At 42.4% G+C, this 22,127-nt stretch overlaps 1 protein-coding gene across 6 annotated transcripts in view; it reads left to right on the forward strand.

Moving 5' to 3' along the window:
* CCDC171 (coiled-coil domain containing 171) overlaps positions 1 to 22,127 on the forward strand; it is a 259,692-nt gene that overhangs the window by 162,387 nt on the left and 75,178 nt on the right. For all 6 annotated transcript variants that reach the window (XM_053301832.1, XM_053301835.1, XM_053301831.1 and 3 more), the window contains 2 exons: positions 166 to 311; positions 4,778 to 4,832. In XM_053301832.1, the coding sequence (XP_053157807.1) occupies positions 166 to 311; positions 4,778 to 4,832 (201 nt within the window). The remainder of the gene's footprint in view (positions 1 to 165; positions 312 to 4,777; positions 4,833 to 22,127) is intronic.

Below are 22,127 nucleotides of genomic sequence, written 5' to 3' on the forward strand. Positions count from 1 at the left end.
CTGGATGTTGTAAAAGGGTAAATAGGTAGGTCCTACTTTTTCTTAGAAAGTAGCCTCAATCTATTTCCCAGTCAGTCTGTATTGCTCTTTGTTTAATAGCCTATGGCATAAATTGAAGTTAATTATCGGAGCTGACAAGTAACTCTGTTTTCTGTCTGCTCTCAGAGTCTCTCCGAGGCAAAGATGGAGCTGAGAAGAAAAGATCAATCTCTGCGTCAGCTCAATAGACATCTTACCCAGCTGGAGCAGGACAAGCGTCGACTGGAAGAGAGCATCCATGATGCAGAGAGTGCCCTCCGCATGGCAGCCAAGTGAGCCCTGGGGCCTTGGGGAGATCACTTGAAACAGACAAAAGATCAATTCTTACTTTCATGCAAAGGGTTTTAGCTCTGGATAATTCAGCACTGGAAAACAAAAGTACCGCTGCCTCTCTTTGAAATTTAGTAAGAGATCCTCTTGAAGAAAGAAAACTTAGTTCAACATACTAATGGCCCCTTTCAGTCATTTTGGAGTCCACAGATAGGTACTGGGTGCTTTTAGTACAAGCAGTGTGTGCACTCCCACTCTACAGTGCTTGAGTCAGACCCCTCCCTTCCCAGCTTAGAGATTTGAGGTTAATAAGCTGTTTTAGCAAAAGGGCAAAGGGCTTGTTAGGAAACAGGTGTCAGAATAGGGCAAGATAGAACTGTAACTTCCCAGTACAGTGCATGTACTGCATTGATTATGTTAGTGTTTTAATTGGTTTTATATTGTGAACCACCCAGGGACTTTTTTGTATGTGGCGGTATATAAATGTAACAGACAAACAAATAAATGTACCAGATCAGCAGGAGCAGGGAAGGAAAATACTGTCTACATACTACTCACACATGCACTCTGGCCTATACATGTGGCAGTATGTGAGCAGAGTCACACAGATGACCCTTGCCCAGAAACTTGGGATGCTGCAGAAATGAAAAGCATACAAACAGAACTACTCAGCACTATCTATTTGTACAGCTGATATTGGTAGCAACAGATCTCTAAAAGTTCATTCACTTGGCTTATGCACAAATATGCACTCAAAGCATCCTTCTTCCACCAGCCTCCATTATCAAAAAACAAGAATCCTGCTTTAGGAACAAAGAGTGCACCTGCTTTGGGGACATGTGCACAATAGTATTCACACAGAACTAATCAAACACCGCACCTACTTCCACACAGATGAAACATCTTGTGCATTGTCAGCTACCCTCCCCAAGGCACGGCATTGCTTCAAATCCAGACAGACAAATCATCATATACCTTTATAACTTAAAGAGGATTCTCAACGTGAAGTGCAATGCGGTGGGGGGGGGGAGCAATCCTTGAGTTACTGACTATAAGCAAAAATATTCGGCAAATATTCGCTATGAACACACAAAACAGCACCCAACAGCACACAGCAGGGGACCAGAGGAAGACAATGAGCAACATCCAGGAGCTTACAAGGGATACCTATAACATTATTTTATCTTTATCCTGCCCTTCTTTTAAGTAGTTTAGGGTGGTGTGTGTGAGTTATTCCATTTTATTTTCACAATAGTCCTGTGAGGTAGGTTAGGCTGAGAGGTAGTGATTGGGTAACTTTGGGCCAGTCGCTGAGGTTGATGGTTGAACTGAACGCAGATCTTCCTGGCCCAGCTCTGACTCTCTGTCCATATGAATCACACCAGTTGCATCTGAGAGTCTGCCAGTGTGTGCCCAACATAAATAATTTCAAATGCAATCTGTACACCTCCAGGAGCTTTTATTGAAATCCAGATTATTTCTTTTAGCCTACTTTCCTTAAGGAAAGTAAGCTTAAGAAATCACCTGGCATTCTCTGTGTGTGTGTGTGTGTGTGTGTGTGTGTGTGTGTGTGTCCCCACCTATCAACTTCACAATGCCTGGACCAATATGAACCAAATTGGCTGCAGTTGTAGGGACACCTCAATGGTGTAATTTTTTGATGATGTCATCCACCCTGATTCAAGATGGCGGATGTGTAAACATTTGAGGCACAACTGAGCTGAGTTATGAACTGCCTAACCAATTTGAACAAAATTTGGTACAGTTGCCGTGAGTGATACATAAGGACACCTCAACAGCGTATTTAGTGATGATGTCATCCACCCCGATTTAAGATGGCGGACACATGAACATTTGAGGTACAAGAGGCCTAACTTGTGAACCACCTAACCGATTTGAACCAAATTTGCTTCAGGTGTAGGGACACATAGGGGCAGCTCAAGGGCATAGTTTGTTATGATGTCATCCACCCTGATTCAAGATGGCAAATGCGTGAACATTTGAGGTGCAAGTGGGCTAACTAGTGGACTGCCTAACCAATTGGGACCAAATCTGGTGCAGTTGTAGTAAGTGACACAAAGGGACAGACACCTCAACGGCTTAGTCTGTGGTGATGTCATCCACCCCAATTGAAGATACAGATGCATGACCATTTGAGGTGCAAGTTGGCTAACTTGTGGACTGCCTAACTGATCTGAACCAAATTTGGTACAGTTGTAGTGAATGACACATTGGGACACCTCATCAGTGTAGTTAGTGTTGATGTCATCCAACCCAATAAAGATGGTGGACGTGTGAATATTTAAGGCGGAAGTGGGCTAACTTGCGAGTATGGTAGTTATCAATTAAGATTATAGTGAAAGGAAAGTAGGCAGATTAGTTATTACCAGAACAACTTGTTAACCTCCGTCTTTACTTACCTTTCCTTTCTTCTCTTACCAAATCTAGATCGTAGTAAGCCCCTCAGATATTTATGACAAATCCACTTACACTCTTAATGAGGGAGATGTATAATCAAGCTCCCCTCAACTTTTATTAGCCTTCACAATGAGAGAGTTGTTCCCCTTTCTGAGCAACAGTATCTGCAGAGCACTTCCACAGGTACTTGTTCTGCCTTCACTTTGGCCAGTTCTCCTTGTGAGGAGAACTTCCTAGCTACTGCTCACTTGTCCTTGCCAAGATCAACTGGAAACTTTGGTTCTGCATTAGGAAGGTAAAACAAATCAAATCAATCTTTATTATGGTCTCAGACCAGCATAAAGTATAGGGGTGATTACATGGTAAGAGTAAGATAAGATAAAAGAAATGCTTGCATATAAAATAATACATATAAAAATACTAAGCCAATGTTAAAATGTAAGAATGATTATGTGTTAAAAGTGAGATTAGCTAAAAAAGGATGATATATATAAATTAAAAATTAAAATTAAGAACATAAGAACTAATAATACCGAAAGGACTAAAAATAGTATGCATGAGGGCCTCAACGCCTGAGAGACAGTAGAAGAAAAAGGCATAAAAGAAGGCATAAAATTGTAATATGGTTAAAAGGTAGCAGAAATATATAAAATCTGCCAAATTGACGATATAGCGAGCAGTAGAAAGGGGAGGCACGTGAACAATTACAGGGCCTGCTCAGCGTCACAGAGAGTCAGATTAAGGCTGGAAGGGTTCACTGCCCGTCATCTGCTGACGAATGCTGATCGCAGCCGCACAGTACCTGGCAACACTATATGTAATGGCAGGCTTAGAGTCAGGGAGTAACAAGGAGCTGTAGGATTGGCTCGGACGACTTGGGTACTTGTTTAGGGAAGGTAAAACTAGATGTTTTGGTAGCCAGCACACTGCTTTCCCCTGAACCTTCCACACCCTCCATATTGCTTTACATGGCAGAGAGACAGACATCTGGGAATAAGACTGGGCACAATTGCAGGAAAAAAAGTGATGGGTGTAGGGCAAGGTTAAGGGCCCCCTGACTGCCACTTCTCCTCCCTTAAAAATCTCCCTCCTCCCACTTTGTAGTGGAGAAGCAGCAGCCTGGTGTCCTTGGCCTACATGTGGTGTTGCTTTTACATTTTATATCCCACTCTTCCTCCAAGGAGCCCAGAGTGGTGTACTACACAAGTTTCTCCTCACAACAACCCTGTGAGGTAGGTTAGGCTGAGAGAGAAGTGACTGGCCCAGAGTCACCCAGCAAGTCTCAGGGCTGAATGGGGATTTGAACTCGGGTCTCCCTGGTCCTAGTCCAGCACTCTAACCACTACAGCACGCTGGCTCTGTGTTGCGAGACCTATAGTTTTCCTGATGAGGGAGAAGCAGTCTGCCCAGCCACGTACAGCATGGAATGTCCACGTACTGTATCCTTGGGCTGCCTTTCTCCCTTTCAGCTGTGTCAAGATAACTGAAGTTTCTTAATCACTTTTATCCTCTGCCCATTCATGTATACATGTACCTTGTAAGGCTACTGCTCATGGATTTCAGGGGTGATGTAACATATTTATTTTCCATTCCTGTAATTAAATAAAGTATATTTTCCACTTTCTGTATGCTTAGATCTGGAAGTTTCAATACTTTCCCTAGTCACTAGAATCAAATCCTGAATTTCTGAAAGCATAAATAACAGTTCATTAACAAATACTAGGAAAACTCGAACCTTGTTCAGAATGACACCTTAGATAGACCTGATATCAGCCACTGCAGTGCAAATGTGTAGACATGTTCATCAATCAACTTTCTACAAGAGACACCATATGCTTAACCGTCAATCAGCTGAAAAAAGTTGGGAAAGTGTTGCCTCTGGTAGTCTTTTTATGGTAATCTAAACTATCAATTGTATGTGTGTATTGGAGTTTTCCAAACACAACAAATCATGAGGCTGTTGGTAACTCTAATAATGTATGTGACATAATTGTGATTTTAAGAATACTAGCTACCCTTTACTATGAGTTTTTTTCACTTCACTCAACAGAGACAAAGAATTAATTGCTAGTCATATGAAATCAGTGGACACTTCCCTTCAAAATGTAAGTAACCACTTTTCTCCCATTTGTCACATTTTTAACTCAGAAATTATATTTTTGAATTATTCTTCCTTTGGAATGTTGGCAAAAGTTTAGAAATAGTACAAAGTCTTCTCTATAATATTTATCAAAATACCTTGGCAGGCATATTGCACAGTGTCCTGCAGATGCCTTAACATAGCATTCACATAGATATACAAGGACATTGTTGCACAAACACTAGAATTACACCAATGCAGTTGCATAAAGGTACGGCCATTATTTCCAATGCCTGTACCATTATGCATTGTCATTAGTGCAATTCCAGCATTAGTGCAACGGCACTCTTGTGCAACTGCATGAACATAGCATTAAAACGCCTGTGGGATGCTGTGCAGTATGTGAGCCTTCAGGTTCATTCACTGAAAATACTTAATTGGAAATCCTAAGCCAGGGGTTAGATTTCCCAACCTGTGGTGCTCCAAATCTTGCTGAACTACTACTCCCATCACCTCTAGCCTCAAACTGTAGCTGGGGATAATTGGGAGTTGTAGTTCAGCAAGACCTGGAGTACCACAGGTTGGGAATCCTTGCCCTAAGCTTTTTTAAGAAGAAGTTATGGTAACATTGTAATGTGAACATTTGTTTTTGTGCCTCCATTTTGCTTGGAGCCATTCATATTTTCTAAGATTATTTTTTAAAAACAATTTATTTGTCCTTCCAAATGTATGGTCCAGGTCATCTGACAACAATGTCATATCAAGGGTTCAGAGTTGGTGGTTTTGTATCCTCCAATTTACACATATGAGCTGATTGCTTATTTTCACTTTTGTTTTTGTTATCAAATAAACCAGTCATGAATAAATTCCACATCACAACAGATGACAATTTTTTCAACCACTGCACTTTCCCTTCCCCCCCCCCACCTGCCACTTTTCACCAATTCATGAGGGAGCTATCAGCAACAGCTGAGTTTCCAAAGTAGAGTTACTCAGTTGCTGCTCCTTTTTGTTGAGTCGTTGTCCAAAATTGAGTATGCATCTGGGGACGCTTCCCTCTGTGTGAACTTGAATCATGGGGCAATTCACTAGAGAAAGATTACTTTGAAAAACTAAGGTGTACACTTAACATATACTTGTCTATACTGAAAACAATAGAATAAGATCAGAAGGTCGCTATTACTTTTTTTCTAGAGATTAGATGAGACAACTTCTTTGTTTTTCTGGTGTGTGTGTGTGAGAGAGAGAGAGAGAGAGAGAGAGAGAGAGAATGAAGCATTGTTGTTCTCGCCTTTTTCTTTGTTTGGTGGATTGTATTTTGAATTACTTATCAAAGAACACAGAATCTAGGATGTGGATTCTTTTATGAAATGGATAAAATAAATATTATATTTGGTAGTTGCTTTCTTCTGAGCAGTCTGGAAAATCAGGCCAGAAAGGTAACTGGAAGCCTAAAATATTAATGCATACTGTGCTTTTGGCTTTTTTTTTTTTTTAGTAACAGTGGGAGAGCAATGCCTCAAAAATGTAGAAATACATGAGAGTTTACTCTTAAGACCTTCCGTTGTGAAAACAGTGCTATATTTGTTGTAACAGTGTTTAGTCATAGAATAATTCAACAGTTCTAACCAATTTTTAAAAATCAGATTTCATTAGCTTTTTTCTAATTCCAGATTTGATTAGTTTATATCTAATACCTGTCTATCTAGGGAAAATTCGGATGATATAAACTTACAAATACGATGAATATTTATATACCGCTTTTCAACAAAAGTTCCCAAAGCTGTTTACATAAATAGAAATGAAATAAAATAAAATAAACGTCTTTAAAAGCAAGATTGTAACTAGGATGCTTATTTCTGTGTGAGGAATTGGGCCCTGAAGTGAATTATGTATGCCAGTTTTATAAACCAAAGATGTTGCTCCCATCCACATGCTCCCACCCTCCCCACATTGATTGATTGATTAAGAGCCGTCAAGTTGGTGTCTATCTAAGTGGCAACATAGATAGATTCTCTCCAGGATGACCCCCCCATTACATGTGGAAAAATCCCCCCCTGCATTACATGTGGGAAAATAGGAAACCTAGGCTGATTTTTCTACAGTCTAATGGTACTATGAGCACATAAAGATGATCAAACTATCCGGATATCAGCTCTGTCTATAATTTAGTCATCTGTATCACCCTGCCATATGGTAAGGAGCATGGGTGTAGCGAGACCCCAGGGGGCGCAGGGACAAAATCTTTGTAGCCCCCCCATCGTGTGTGCCAAGTGTGCGCGTGCCCTAGCCTTGCCCCCTGCGTCTGACATCAGATGCAAGGAGCGGGAAAACAGCTATCTCCCCCACCACCACTGCCCCTGCCCTGCTCTGCCATCCTCGCCCCACTACCGCTTCTTATCTTTGCCCCGTGATTGCGGTTGGTGCTGTGGCTCGGCCAGGCTGGGCCTCTCTGGCTGGCATGCCTCCCTCCCTCTCACCGGCCAGCCGAACTGTGTGCCTGAATGCCTGTGACATGTTGCATGCCTGTGACATCGCAGGTGCGCAGTTCAGCCAGGGGGGGTGGACGCCGGCTGGCCGGAGATGCCCGGCCTAGCCACAGCGCCTGCCGCCACACAGGGGCAAAGATAAGCGACAGTGGGGCAGTCTGCTTGGGGGCCCTTTAGGGGGCCCCTGACCCTCTGGGCCCAGGGACATTTGTCCCTGCTTGTCCACTGACCCATGGTAAGGAGGATTTTACCACTCTCAGGTTCAGATATGTGATAAAATGCACAGTAAAATCGTTGCCCATATGAGTTCTTACATTTGGACTTTCTAATGTAATAACCAGTCAAAGAGATAGTTCTGTCCAACTTTTTCCTGACATCTTCAACTACAGGAAATGCATCTCAAACTTTTTGAATTCAGCTTTCTCCCTCTTGTAATCCTATTATATGTCTATTTTCCTTGTCTACTATTTCAGTGTATGTTTGACTCATAATGAGCTTTTGTTGTTGTTGTTGACTGAGAAGTACAACGTGATAGCAAGTAGTCAGAATTATAACTATTATCAACCTGTATGAAGGGGCCTTTCAGTATCTGGCTGGTAGGCGCAGATGTCCAGGGCCCTGGGACTGATGATGGCTGATGAGGTATTGTGTTCTGTACCCCTTTTCAGATAGAGCTTGGCTATGTGTTATACCTGCCGTGTGAAAAAGCCGTCTCTGAGAATTTTAAAGGCCTCCTCTCGACTGTCAATAGTCTAGAAAAGCTGGAGGTATTTGCCTTCAGGTCCTACTGAGAGAGAAGGAGGTGCTGCTGGCCAGTGTGCTTTCTAGTTACCTATCACTCAGCTAATCTCCCTGGCTTCTGAGTAGCTTTGGGAAATTAGCTATTAACTGCCTTGAGAATTCTGAACAGTGGAGCAGGGATAGGCAATCTTGGCTCTCAGGTTGTTCTTGAACTACAACTCCCATCATCCCCAGCCACAAAAATGGTTTCTGGGGATGATGGGAGTTGTAGTTCAATGACAACTGTAGAACTAAGGTTGCCTACTTCTGAATTAGTCTGGCTTTGGCTTCCCTATCTACCCACATAGCAAGTAATGTGTAGCCAGGCTCTCAGCAAACATAACAATAGGACAGTGTATCAAGCAGTCTCAGTCTTTTCTCAAAACTAGACTTTTATTTTAGCCTAAATTATTTAATACATCACTGTGCGCTGCCTGTCGAAAATCAGTATTACTGTTTTTCTGAAGAAAGCTGTTACTATTGGCAGCTTGCTATTCTGTAAGGAACTGCAGAAAAAATAGAAATTGACCAAGAATTTACTTCCAGATCTCTGTGTGTGCACAGGAGCACGTGAGCCCTGCTAGCTGGGACTGTGAGGAAGATGCCATGATCCATTGTACCAAAACATGCCTGTACCAAAACATGTAGGCATGTACCAAGACATGCCTACTGTAGTGAATAGTAGCTGAACTTGGGGACTTGTAGAATCCCCAGGAGGTATTTTGACATTCAGCTAATTTAATCCTTACACTGTCAGAATTCCTACATTTGTTCCTATGATTTTCCATTTTGGTTAATCTGTTTTAAAAGCAATATCTGTTTCCCTCCTCTGTCCATTTTGTATGTACTGTTTTTCTCCTTGCCGATACCTAAAACAATAAGAAGAATAATGAGTATTTGTCTTATTGCATTAAAAAATTCCCAAGAAAATCCATCTTGATGATTTTCCCACCCAGATACTCCCAGGAACATGCTTAGCTCATGAATTTCATCGCTCTTTTATCTCTTTTCTCTCCCAAGCAGTTTCTCTTATCCCAACCTGGTTCACAGGCAACTTTGAATGAGCTTCAAAATGTTTTCCATATTATGCTATGGCAACTGCTGGCTTTTTTGCCGTTTCCTTCACAGCATATGAAAGTTAGGATTGTGAGTTTTAGACATTCATTTTTCATGGTTATTATAAATAGTTTTTGAGGGGGGAAAGCCATGCAGTCCAGCCCATTGGAAGTATGTCCTGATATTGGTGGGATTTATTCGCAAGTAGGTGTGCATAGGATTGTAGCTTTAGTTATAAATCTAATGTTCAGTATATAACAATGGTTGGAAGATGAAGTGAGATGAGATAGCTATCAAGCTTCCTCAGTTTTCTAGTTGAGTTGATCAGTGCAACTATGGTGGTTGTCTTTTTAAAAAAAACTGTATCATAGTGGTTTTATGGTCTGTAGCAAATGGAAGTTCCATTTCAGTGTCTGTATCATCTAAAATATCTTCTGGAAATATATTTCATCTGCTGTTTTGCCTGAGGACCGTGTCACATTTTGTTGTTGTTGAAAGGAGGAAGAGAAGGAGAGAAATGTACAAAATGATACATGGGGGTAGTTGTGTACATGCCTCTTTTCCTCCTGAAATATGTAAATTGGGAACCAGCTTTTTGGTGCATATCATGGGATAGAAATAAGCACATGAGGATCCATCCTCACAATAAATTGTACAGGTTTACCCCAGTATCTGCGGGATTTCCATTCTCCGCTACAACTGCAGATAATGGAACCACGGATACTGAGTCATTAAATCAATGGGACTCATGAGGTTAGGTTCCTAGAGGCTGCAGAAACACTAAAAAAGGGCCCTAAAAACAGGAGGTGGGAGTGCCCTACCATGCTCCACTAGTCTCCAGGTGTTCAGCAATGCCCCCTAAAAGTCCAAAATCTGGGCTTTTTCATGAAAAATCATGGGGGGTGGGTGGGTTGTTTTTAAAAAAACAAACGACCCTCAAAATGGCTCTTCTGCTTAAACCCATGGATAAGTTCCCATAAGCCATGGGCATACTTAGTCATGCAGGCAGAGTAGTTAGCCACCTTTATAGACAGACACGTGGTCGAGTAGACCTTCCTTCCGACTAGGTCTAGCTTCTTGCCCTCTTTGTCGGGAAGGACAGTGTAGCACTTGCCGGACTTTCAAGCTGCGGCACAGTCAATGACTAAGGAATTAGGTGCTGGATGCTTAAGAAGGTATTCATTGTCCTTATCTTGAACTCTATAAAGACTTTCCAATTTCTTTGAAGTCGGGGTAGAGGTATGCAAGACCTCCCAGGCACATTTAGCGGCCCTGGTGATGACAGGCAACATTGGCAGAGCAACTGGGGCAGTAGATTGCGACCTCAACATGAAGTTATACACTGGATCGTCGATAGTGGCAAGCTGAGAATGAAGATCCAGACCCAAAGCTTCAGCCATTGTTCTTATTTGTTTGTGGTAAGCCTTGAGTTCGTCATTAGGAGAAACATAGGTAATTGGTGCAACATCCGTGGGAGGTTCTACAATCGTGCTTTCATCATCAGGGTCCGATTCGAAATCAGATGAACCATAATGCTCCAATGACGAGCTTGGTGGAGGTCTGTCGCCATCTGTTGGAATAGAGGCCGTTTGTGTCCCAGCAGTAGCAAGAGTAGAAGGTAAAGGGACAGTCTGGGTGGACACCGAATGAAAAGACACTGCAGGAGTCTGAGATGCCTACTGAAGGGAGGACCAGGCGGGTGGTCTGGGTGGCCACAGTGACATCAGCTGTGGTGGGACGGGTGTCTTGCAAGGGTGACATGGGTCTCCAGAGCTTGTGGCTCTCACAAACATAAGGAGCACCTGGGGAAGATGTACCCAGCGTGGTATGGCTAAAACCACATGTATGCCACAAAGTGGAGGACTGAGATGGTCAGCCAGCAAAGGAGCAGTCGTAGATGCAACAGCAGGAGATACAACATGTGGAGCAGGGTCGACATCACCGGGGAGAAAACCTTTGAACGTCGATGCAGAGTGTGCACTAGAAGTAGAGTCCAATAAGGAAAGTAGAGAATGTGTAGCCGAAGGGAGATTCTCCTCAGCATCAACGTCGATGATCTCAAAATTCAGTATCGGGGCTCAATACCGAGGAGTCACTTGTGTTGACATGGAGAGGACCGGCGTATGCAGGGCAGAAGGCAATCTCAAAACAGCCTGTGGCATTGAAGGAGAAGCCAAAGAGGCCAACAGCGTCGGAGCCGGGGATAGCGAACTGGCTAGTGGCATGGAGACCGATATCGAGGTCAACACTGGTGTCGAACGAACATTCACCAGTGTCGGCTCAACATCGAGCATCGTCATTGTAGACTGTTGATGAGAGATCACAGCAGTTGTTGATGTCGAAAGAGCTGTTGATGTTGAAGGCACAGATATTGGTGGCGCTTCTGTCGGGAGAGCAGGCATCACAGGCTGTGCCGAGGAAGGCGAAGGTGTACAGTCCCGGTGATCGTCCTGGAGCCTTCGGCACTTGTCATCAGGCAGAGGGGCATGATCAGACCCTCGACACTTAGTAGATTTCCCAGGCTTCTCAGAATGGTGGGACTTGGAAGAGGAAGAGGACGAGGAAGAAGATGTTGACTTCGATCCCGATGCCAATCCTGAAGATTTCGCCAATGTTGAAGGTTTTGTCGATGTCTATGTTGAAGGACGGTCCTTCGCGGAGCACTTTGTAGATTCGACCTGTCATTGTCGAATCGCGATGCGAAGACTCATGCTTGCTCAAAAGCGAGGGAGATGTTGATGCCGATCTAGGCATCACTTTAGAAGGCTTGCCGAAGTCGAGCAACGAGGAGTGCCTGGTGTCAAAGGACTTCGTCATAAAGCGCTGCCTAGAGGTGGAGCGCCCAATTCTTCCGTGTCTGCTTCGAGAAGGACAGACATATTTTACAACCGAGGCACAACAAACACAGGTTGTGAAGGTCTTTAGATGGCAATTTAGCCCAATAGCCCTCACACCATTTGAACGATTTTTTCTTGGCAGCCCTATCGTGTCCCAAGTCCGTTCCGAAGTAAAAAACACCAGAGGTTGTTGAAGCCAGTCCAAGTCAAGAGCCAGAGAGTATGTCACACGTTCCGAGTAAAAAAAAACAGAGAAGCAAGTCAACCAGTCCGAGTCAAAATCCAGGAAAAACAGTAAAAGGTTTGGATGAACTAACAAGAGGAACTTTCTGAATACAGAGGCAGACCGTAGGTCCAAACGCAGAAGTGGTTGTCCAAGAACTGAGGGACTTCGCACCTCAGCCACGCCTTAAATAGCATGCTGCTGCGTGGGGGCATGGCCTGGGCGCTTCGACTAGCTCAGGCATGGCTACCGCTCGGCTCCTGCGCAGGTGCAGAACCCATTCTTATGGATATTGACGGATCTCTACCAGATTATCAGTTACAGGTAAGCAACCTGTTTCTGTGCAGAATTAACCCTTTGTGAACCTTTTATTTTTGGCATATGCCAAGATCAGGTGTCAATTATCTGACTTTAGATACACAAAACCACAGATGTTGGATCAGCAAATGCGAGGTTCACCTGTAAATACTTTTCTTGTCAGATACACTGCTATCTGTGTTTTAAAGTACAGAAGCTATCCTGTGGGTAAAATATGCTGAAAACAAAAAGATTTCCAGGTCCAACAGCATAATCTGAGTCCAGCGGTGGGCGGCGACCCAAGTTCAAATCCCCATTCAGCCACGATATTTGCTGGGTGACTCTGGGTCAGTCACTTCTCTCTTAGCCTAACCTACTTCACAGGGTTGTTGTGAGGAGAAACTTAAGTATGTAGTACACCACTCTGGGCTCCTTGGAGGAAGAGCGGGATATAAAATGTAAATAATAATCTTTTACGTTAACATTCATTTTGTGCCAACAATGTTCTTGGCACTGTACTAAACTTATAAGTGACACTGAGGGCATAAATTATCCATTATGAACTCAGGTAAGTGAGGAGATTGGGTAAATAAGGTTTGATCAATAGGTTTTCTAAAGCATTTATGTTTGAAATAAAATTGTACAGGAAAATTATTTTTCCCTCCTCCTCCCAAGTACTCCTTGAGTGGGATCTGTGGACAGTCAGAATAATTCACTTGCTGTTGCTTCCGTATAGGAGTCTAGCTATGTAATTAGGAACCCCTCCTTTTGTGAATTTAGGTGTTTGAAACTTGCAACTCAGCTTTTTTCTGATTTGAAAATATAGAATGCAAGTCTCAGATGCACTGGCAGGACAGTGACAGGAGTCTGAGGCTGCTGTTGTGTGTGCCGTACCTATTCTTGGCTTTTGTCTATCAATCTGGCACCTGCCACAAGTGAAACGGACCAGTAGGCACATGTAAAAAACTAAACAGGAAAGGAACAAAAAATTTAAAGTTTCAATAGTACCTGGTGTTTTTTTGTTTGTTTTTTAAGGAAGTCCCATGAAACATGACTTGTCCTATTTTTGATCTTAATAGGATTATGGCATATTACAGTGCTTTTTCTCTTCTGGAAGCAACGTGGGTTGCAAAATGTTTTTTAAAATGATATTTTGCTTTATTATTCCCTACAAATTATTTATCGCACTGTTCATCCTGCCGCTTTGCAAATGGCTTAACCATCTTTTTTGTTTTGTTCCCCTAATAACCTCACTTTCTTGATCTGTGTTCCTAAAGATCAATTGTGCAGGACATACAGGTGTTAGCACAGCTGGCTTGCTGATGACATCTCTGTCCATATAGCTGTCTAGTGTGTCATCACTCATATTGTTCAGTGTCATTCTGACCTAGCCAAGCTAAAAATGGTACTCCAGCTCAAGGGGGATTTAAAAACCTTGACAAACTAAAGATAAGACATTGCAGAATGTCATATCCATGTGTTTAACTGTTTTCAGCTTAGACATATCTAAGTAACTAATGCCAGAGCCGTCTGTCTTCATTCTTTGGGAAGTCGTGTGTGTGTGTGTGTGTGTGTGTGTGTGTGTGTATACTTTTCCTTAAGTAAGGAAACATCCTTGTATAGAGTGCTGTGAAATTTGTTAATGTGTTAGCTGTTATTGTCTCCAGACATGGGTTCACTTCCAGCCCAAGGTCAATGAAATCTGTCCATAAGGGACATATTATTGTGCACATCCCACAAATACAGAATAGCTTTGGCATAGTGCTTAGTGTTTGCTTAAATGGGCCTGGATCAAATTAATCTTTCAACCAAGTGAGCTTGTGTTTTGTTTTTGTTTTGTTTTTTAATGCTAGTGTATTTTTCAGAAAATTCTACTATACTAGACTTTTTCTTCTTGAAAGGAAGGTCTTGTTCTTTTGATTCCAGCTGAAGAATATATTCTTTAATCTATTGATTTAAATCTACTGATTTTAAAATATATTAGGTTTGGTTGAGATGTATTGATATTCTGTATTTGCTCTCTGTATAAGGCTGTTGATATTCTGTATTTGCTCTCTGTATAAGGCTGCATTCCTGTGCATAGTTACCTGAGAGTAATACCCACTGACCATAGTGGGACTTGCTTCTGAGTAAAGGTGCATAGGATTGCAATATAAAGTATGAGAGAGTATATTGTAGATTTGGAGGACTGAAAGAGCCTTGAAATCACCCAGTTCAACCCATCCTCTATGTATGGAAGCAATCAGAATTCAAATTAATTTCTGTACCACACCTTTAATGCCACAATCTGGGAGCAAGTTCTTTCTTGATATAAAGAGTAGTACAGTAAAACAGTCTTTCTCAGGAGAGTAAGGCCAATAGGATAAGTGGGGAGAAAAGCTCAATTGGCAAATAGCCAATTTGATCTATGGGAAAAATTCCTTCCTAATTTCAGAGGTGGAGATGTGAAACAAAAGTCACCCCAAGAGATTATTTGGGGCTTTGAACAAAAGTCCTGCCCAGCATCCCAGTCTTCAGTCTGCAAACTCTTGTTACCTCAGAGCACAAGCAAAAAGGAAGTCCCCACAGTATATAATTGGGGACAAAATACTTCTTGACCCAATGGGTCCCAATTGTGGTACCAAATTAAATGAATCTAAGCACTTTGAAGTCTCATTGGTTTCAGCATGTGCTTAAATCTCTCCCATTGAAATGATGGGACTTGAAAGTGCTTAACTTTGGATAGTGCTAATAGTTTATAATATTCAAATCCAATGTGGTTCTTTACTTCCCTGACTCATCTAGGAAGGCTCTTTTGATAATTTTATGCCACTAATAGTTCAAAAACATCTTTGGATCTCTAGCTTAAATGTATTATGGATAGTTTATAGCCATTAATCTTCTTTAACATACATAATTTTTCCTAACTCCTGTGCTAACTCCTCTGATGTATTTAGGGTGTAATTATATCCATTCCCTGGTTCTTTCCTTTTCTCTCTTTTTCTCTTTCTCTTTCTTTAATAAGCTAAACATGCTGCCCAGCCCTGAATACAGCTGTTGTGCATGACAATAAGAATCAGACGTTTATTTAATCCAGGTTTTGTCAGTTAAAATATTAGGTTTGAATCCTTACTCTAGCCACTGGAATGTGTTCCTGCCCCCCCCCAACACTTATTAATGGGACTTTTTCGGAGGTGCTGTCTGCAAATGATAGTTTCAGAAAGTCACTTGGAAACAGTTAATCAGGATCATAGAACTGTGGGCACAGAAGGGAGTGAAAGGTCATCTACATAGAGAGAGATTTCAGTACCGACAGGCTGAAACATGTCACCTTGGTTAGTGGCATATCCCAGACATGATTAAGAATGACCTACTGTATCAGAGTTGTCTTTAGAATCAATTGAGAATCAAATGTGTCAGCCATATGAGCTTTGCCACACACTTGATTATTGTTTTAAAAGACATAAAACATATTTTGCCATCTTATATGTATTATGCTTTTAAAAAACTTATTCACATTGCAAGTTTGGTAAGTCTGCTGTCTTATGCGCCTCAAACATTGCTTCGGGATCTGTATATACTGTATGCTGTTTTAGCAACAGAGCTTACAAAGAAGTTTGGAGCCTCCATGTTTCCACCAAGAATTTAGTGGTTTTCAAACTTTATACCTGTGAACCCTAGGGTTCCTTGGATGCTTATCAGCTATCATTCAATGAGAAGTTGAGTAATTGCAAAGGAGCTTCCTGAAAGATCGTGTGTCTCCCATTACCGTTTCTGCCCTGCCGTGTATAACTGCAGGGAATGTTGAGTGTATTCTAGCTGCTGTGTCTATGTTGTTCTTTTAGTTTGTGTAGTGCAAGAGCCAGGCCCCATCAATATCCAGATAACTTTAATTTTAGCTTCCACAATTCTGCTTAATCTGAATACACACATTTTCATCTTACTGCAGTCTGTGACTGAAAATGTACACAAGTATGTGTTTTTCCCAGTTAATGGTGATAAAAACTTAATGGTAGTACCTAGACTCAAATATTCCATCATTAGTTTACTAGATAGCTTTGGACATTCAAGAGTCTGTGGCCGAAAAGACCCTTGAATTGTAAAATGGGGATGGTAATGCCTTTGACTGTGGTTGTGAAGATGGAACTAAGGACTGTGAATCAGCGTTGTGATGCATGAAAGCAACAGTACACATAGCTTTCCCCCAGCAATCCACTTTCATCATCACTCATACCAAACTCCAAAACTGATTTTTAAACCATTGAACCTTTCTGATGGTGAATTTAGTATGACCAGTGAATGCTTAGTCCACAAAGCTTTGGTATAAATAGCTGCAGTTGATTTCTCTAGTATTTGGACTATCCTAGAAGAAGCTACGATGCCACTGCTGAACAGTGCCTCTCTTCTTGCAAATAAATAAATAAATGGCCTGTGCAATTGTGTCAACCCAACATGTTGGACCTGACAAGGCCCCTGTTGGGCCTTGTCGGCAGGAGTTCCGCCATGATGGAAGGGCACCTCCAACAGTTGGAACTGTCAAGAGATCTGCTGCTGCCATCACAGAACACTGTTGGAGATCTGACATGTCTGTCAGAACTCTGCCTTGTTCTCTTCTCCTCTTCCTCCCTCTCCTTTATCTGTGACCAAGAAGGTGGAGCAGGAGACAGGCTTTGTAAGGTCCTCTTTGCTCCAGAGTGAGCTCTATAGCAGTCACCTTGCCTTCTGCTGGCTGTGCTGCAGCCTAAGCCATTTCCCGACCTCTACATTTTTAACTTGGTTAAAAACTATGGATCCAAATCAGGTTCTAAGTAACTTATGTAGATTTGGTACAATAAAGCCCTTTTGTTTTGCACTTCCTCTGAATAGTCACTGCTGCACCCGCACCCACACCTCAGATCTCTTTGATCACTTTGAAATCCTAAATTTTCCTGTCTTTGAGATTTTTTAGAAGACAAGAAGCCTTTTTACATGCACATCTAAATCTAGGTTAAAGTGTGCCATCAAGTCGATTTTGACTCCTGGCACCCACAGAGCCCTGTGGTTTTCTTTGGTAGAATACAGGAAGGGTTTACCATTGCCTCCTCCCACATAGTATGAGATTATGCCTTTCAGCATTCTCCTATATCGCTGCTGCCATATATAGTAGCAGTGGGGATTCGAACTGGCAACCTTCTGCTTGTTAGTCAAGCATTTCCCCGCTGTCCACTAGGTTATCTGCCTCTGATCCAGGGTTGGATGCTTATGTTAACCAGGGCAAAATCCCCAAGCCTGGTAGTTCTAATCTGGGTAACTCTGCTTCTAACCCTCAATCTTAAAACTAGGTTAGTACTGTGCAGGAGCCCTGGTACTGGGATTATCGATCATGTGTCCACTTTTCCAGGTCCCTGCAGCCGGCTGGTTTGTTAGTTAGTTAGAGAGCATTGTGGCAGGAGGGGCTGTGATCTGTAAATGTGCAGCTCTGCACAGCCCACTCAGTGATCACTTGCTCAAAATGTCTTGAATGGGTCTTGCCCTGCCTCTTTCCCCCTCATGGCCAATCAGGGGGCAACTGTGATGTAATTAGGTTTTCCCTGCTGCTGGCAGCCCTGTGCATTGTGGGAGATCTCTCCCAATACCTGGAAGATTTTCCTTCCTCCCAGCTCTTGGCAGCCATGTTCGTCTGGGTAATGAGTAAGGAAAGCCCAACAGAGGCTCTGGTCATGTGTGGGCATCAGGGTTAGGGCTCCTTCCTACCTCCAACCTCCCTCAGACGATCATGTGCAAGACCTCAGTACCTTATAAAAGCGGGGGCCCCAATGTTTGTGTTCTTTTTGAACATTACTGGGAAGCATCAGCTGCTGATCCTGCTGTCATTGAATTCTGATGATGCAAGCTGCTTGTGACTGCCCCAAAAACCCAACCAGCCAAGTAGGGGCATACCAAGGTTGGAGTGGGCCCAGAGACGAGATTTTAAAATGGGCCCCTTGCTGCCTTCCTCTCTTTCTCCTGGCCCCATCTCTCTGCTGCAGAACAACATTAAGGACACATGTAATATAGTGTAGCAGATTAACAGAGGACAGGAGACTACAGCTACAAGGTATAAACAACAGCAGAACCAAGTAATACAACAGTATCAGCTTTGTGAAATACAAAGGGGCAATTCATGCTTGCTACCACAAGACCAGCTCTCCTCCACTTCTGTGGGTTCCAAAAAAAGCTTCTGTTCCAAGCTTTACCATTTTTGCCCGGGCTGTAGCATGGCAGGATTTATTTTTTTTAAAACCCAATATTTTTCATTTGGAAAAGGCAGATGAAGGGATATCCAGGCAAACCAGTTTAAAATTAGCAATCAATCAGGAAAAATGCTAGGCTAGCTCCACTCTTCCCCAACTGTCAAGTATTGTGAGCCATTCTGTGAGCAAGGAACATTTTTTTGAAAACCTGTTTGGTTGAAAAACAATTGAGTATATTTTCAACAAACATGGCACCATCAAAGAACCAATCAATAAACCCCCTGCCGCCGCCACCCTCGTTCCTTTCCACAGAGAGGAAAATGACTCATTGCAAGTTGGAAGAACACTTCACATGGGTCATCAGGACTTTGAGGGAAGAACCCAATCATTTAAAATCATTTTTTTTAAAGTTAAAAATAGCTCGGGACAAACAATCTCTCTCTCTCTCTCTCTCTCTCTCTCTCTCTCTCACACACACACACACACACTCTCTCTCTCTCTCTCTCTCTCTCTCTCTCTCTCTTTCTAAATGTGAGAAGCAGGAAAAACAAAAAACAAATTGCACACAAAATAACACCTGGATAAGAGTTGTTTGACTTTCCTTTCCACTTGAAAAGCTTGATAGCTCCCAGTCCCAGCTCTATCCTGACTGCACTCAGTTGCCAAGCGGAGTAGGAGCCCAAGAAGCCTCTCTGCTGCGGCAGCCATTGCTGTTCTCTTCCGCTCCGGCTGACAAAAGGGAAATCAGGAGTCACAGAGAACCTGCTTGGGGGGACTGCATCTCACACTCATGGCTATGGGACTAGAGAGAGGACAAGGACTGGCCATGGGGGCCCCTCAGAGGCTCTGGGCCAGGAGACATTCATTTCCCTTTGTCTTATTAACAGTACACCCATGCAGCCAAGTACACGCCATGTACTCAAACCTTTTCCCTTTATATGGGACTGCTGTGTAGAGGCCTGCACTAGACTGCCCTGAACACTCTTGAAAACCAGAGTCCTTGGGTCACTCTTTGCATGGACTTGTCATGGGACTACTCCTGTGCCTGAGTGACTGAGAGCCCCTAGACTCCTGAGTGGAACCTTAGATAGACGGTAGCCCTTTTCACACATTATGTTCATCACTTATATCATCTGTGGACACAGGTACAGATCTCTATGCAGGTACAGTTACTGACATGTTATGTTGAACACAGGTACAATGGAACGCTTCCTATCTGTACCTTGTATTTGAGGAACTTTACCCAGGTTCACTTTTAAAATGAATGCAGGATGTACAGTCATTCATACAAAAGCATGTATATGTGTACACACATCTGAATGCATACACAACATAATGCCTACATACGGTTCTTGATGCCGAGTCATTCCATACATGAGCTTGCCACGGGCTAACTTCTACACCCAACTACCTGGGAACTCCTCTTGTTAGTTTTGGGCACACCTAGTGTCACAGGGCATGGTGCCATGCAGGAACCTCACTGTCTCATTGTCCTCACTTTGGCAACACCTTTGTAAGGGACCCCAAATCTTCTCCTGGTGGAAAACCCTCCCTTTTTGACATCACACATATAACAGCCAATAGAGACAAGCTACTCTAAACCCTCCAGTCTTATGCTTTCTGTTTCTCCTTATCCCTGCACCCTGCATTCTATCACCCACCACCCACTAGGGTTTTACAGCCCTCACTCCCTCACTTCCCCTCCTTCTTTTATCTAGTCCTGGAGAGCTATCTTCACTCCCTGTGCAACTACATCGTTTTTCAAATGCCACAGTTTACATTGTGCTTCTCCTTTATCAGTAAACTTTCTTTCTTTTTTTTAATGCCTTGTCTCCGAATCCGTTGCTCATCTGGAGTGCCCTGCAGTCCATTTGTTGTTGGCATTTACACATTTGGTGTTGAGCTAAATTCTCTCAAGTTTATACAGAGGTATAGATATACACGTGGGTAGTGTGCACGTGTGTGAGCAATTGTGGTAACACTGCCTCTTTCATTTCCAAAACACATCTCCAAAAAGCTACATTTAGCTGCCCAAAATACATGGATATATGTTACAATTTATGTCTGTACTCTAATACTGACTATGTACTGAAGTGTGTTATTTGACTTTCATTCTCAATAGACTTTAACCCCTATTAGACTGAGTTACCAAAAGCAGTGTTGGTAAGAATAACAAAACTGGATGATGTTGAGTGGACAGAATATGTTAGACATTCTACAAGAGACCTTGAACCATTTGATACATCTGAAATTGAAAGCTTTTAGCTCTTTATTCAGCATAAAGCTGACATGTCATGACTAATAGATTTGTAAATACATAGATAATAATTCCCCCACTAGATGGTTTTAACTATTAAATTAAAGCCTATAAAACTGTTGCTAATCTGCAGAGGTCCATGGCAGGGACCTTCTCCTTTACCATGTTCCTGATCTGCAGGGCCCTGATCTGTCTGCTATTTAGCATGAGAAAAACAACAACCAAGCATGCACTTGAACTTTGTTGTTGTTGTTGTTGTTGTTGTTTACACAGTCACACAGGTGTTGTTGACTGGTTTGTTTTATACAGAAATTGAGTCCTTCCCAAGGACCTGGGATGGCTGGATTTTATTATCAATGTTGTTGCTGTTATTATAGATATCGTCGCAGGATATAGGCTGTTCCCAGTAAATTTGCTTTTTGTAATTGGCTGATGGTGATTTCTGTGGCCCCTATGGTGTTGAGGTGCTCTTCAAGTTGTTTTGGAATTGCACCTAGGGTGCCAATTACCACTGGGATTATTTTGGTCTTCTTCTGCCACAGCCTTTCAATTTCAATTTCAATTTGTAGATCTTTGTATTTTGTGATTTTTTCTATTTCTTTTTCTTCTATTCTGCTATCCCCTGGTATTGCTATGTTGATTATTTTGACTTGTTTTTCTTTCTTCTCGACTACAATTATATCTGGTGTATTGTGTGGCAGATGTTTGTCTGTTTGTAGTCGGAAGTCCCATAATATTTTTACATCTTCATTTTCTACCACTTTTTCAATTTTATGGTCCCACCCATTTTTGGCTACAGGTAGCTTGTATTTTTTGCAGATGTTCCAGTGTCCCATCCCTGCTACCTTGTCATGCCTTTGTTTGTAGTCAGTCTGTGCGATCTTTTTACAACAGCTGATTAGGTGGTCCACTGTTTCATCTGCTTCTTTACAAAGGCGGCACTTGCTGTTTGTTGTTGATTTTTCTGCTTTTGCTCTGATTTTATTTGTTCTTAGTGCCTGTTCTTGTGCAGCCAGTATTAAACCCTCTGTTTCTTTCTTCAAGTTGCCATTCTTAAGCCATTGCCATGTCTTGGTGATGTCTGATTTTCCACTTATATTGTGCAAATATTGACCATGCAGGGGCTTATTTTTCAATTTTTCTGCTCAGTTCTTGACTTGTTCTTTCCTGTAGGCCTGCTTTGTTTCAAT

The sequence above is a fragment of the Hemicordylus capensis genome, chromosome 2 (genome assembly GCF_027244095.1).
Source record: "Hemicordylus capensis ecotype Gifberg chromosome 2, rHemCap1.1.pri, whole genome shotgun sequence".
NCBI lineage: Eukaryota > Metazoa > Chordata > Lepidosauria > Squamata > Cordylidae > Hemicordylus > Hemicordylus capensis.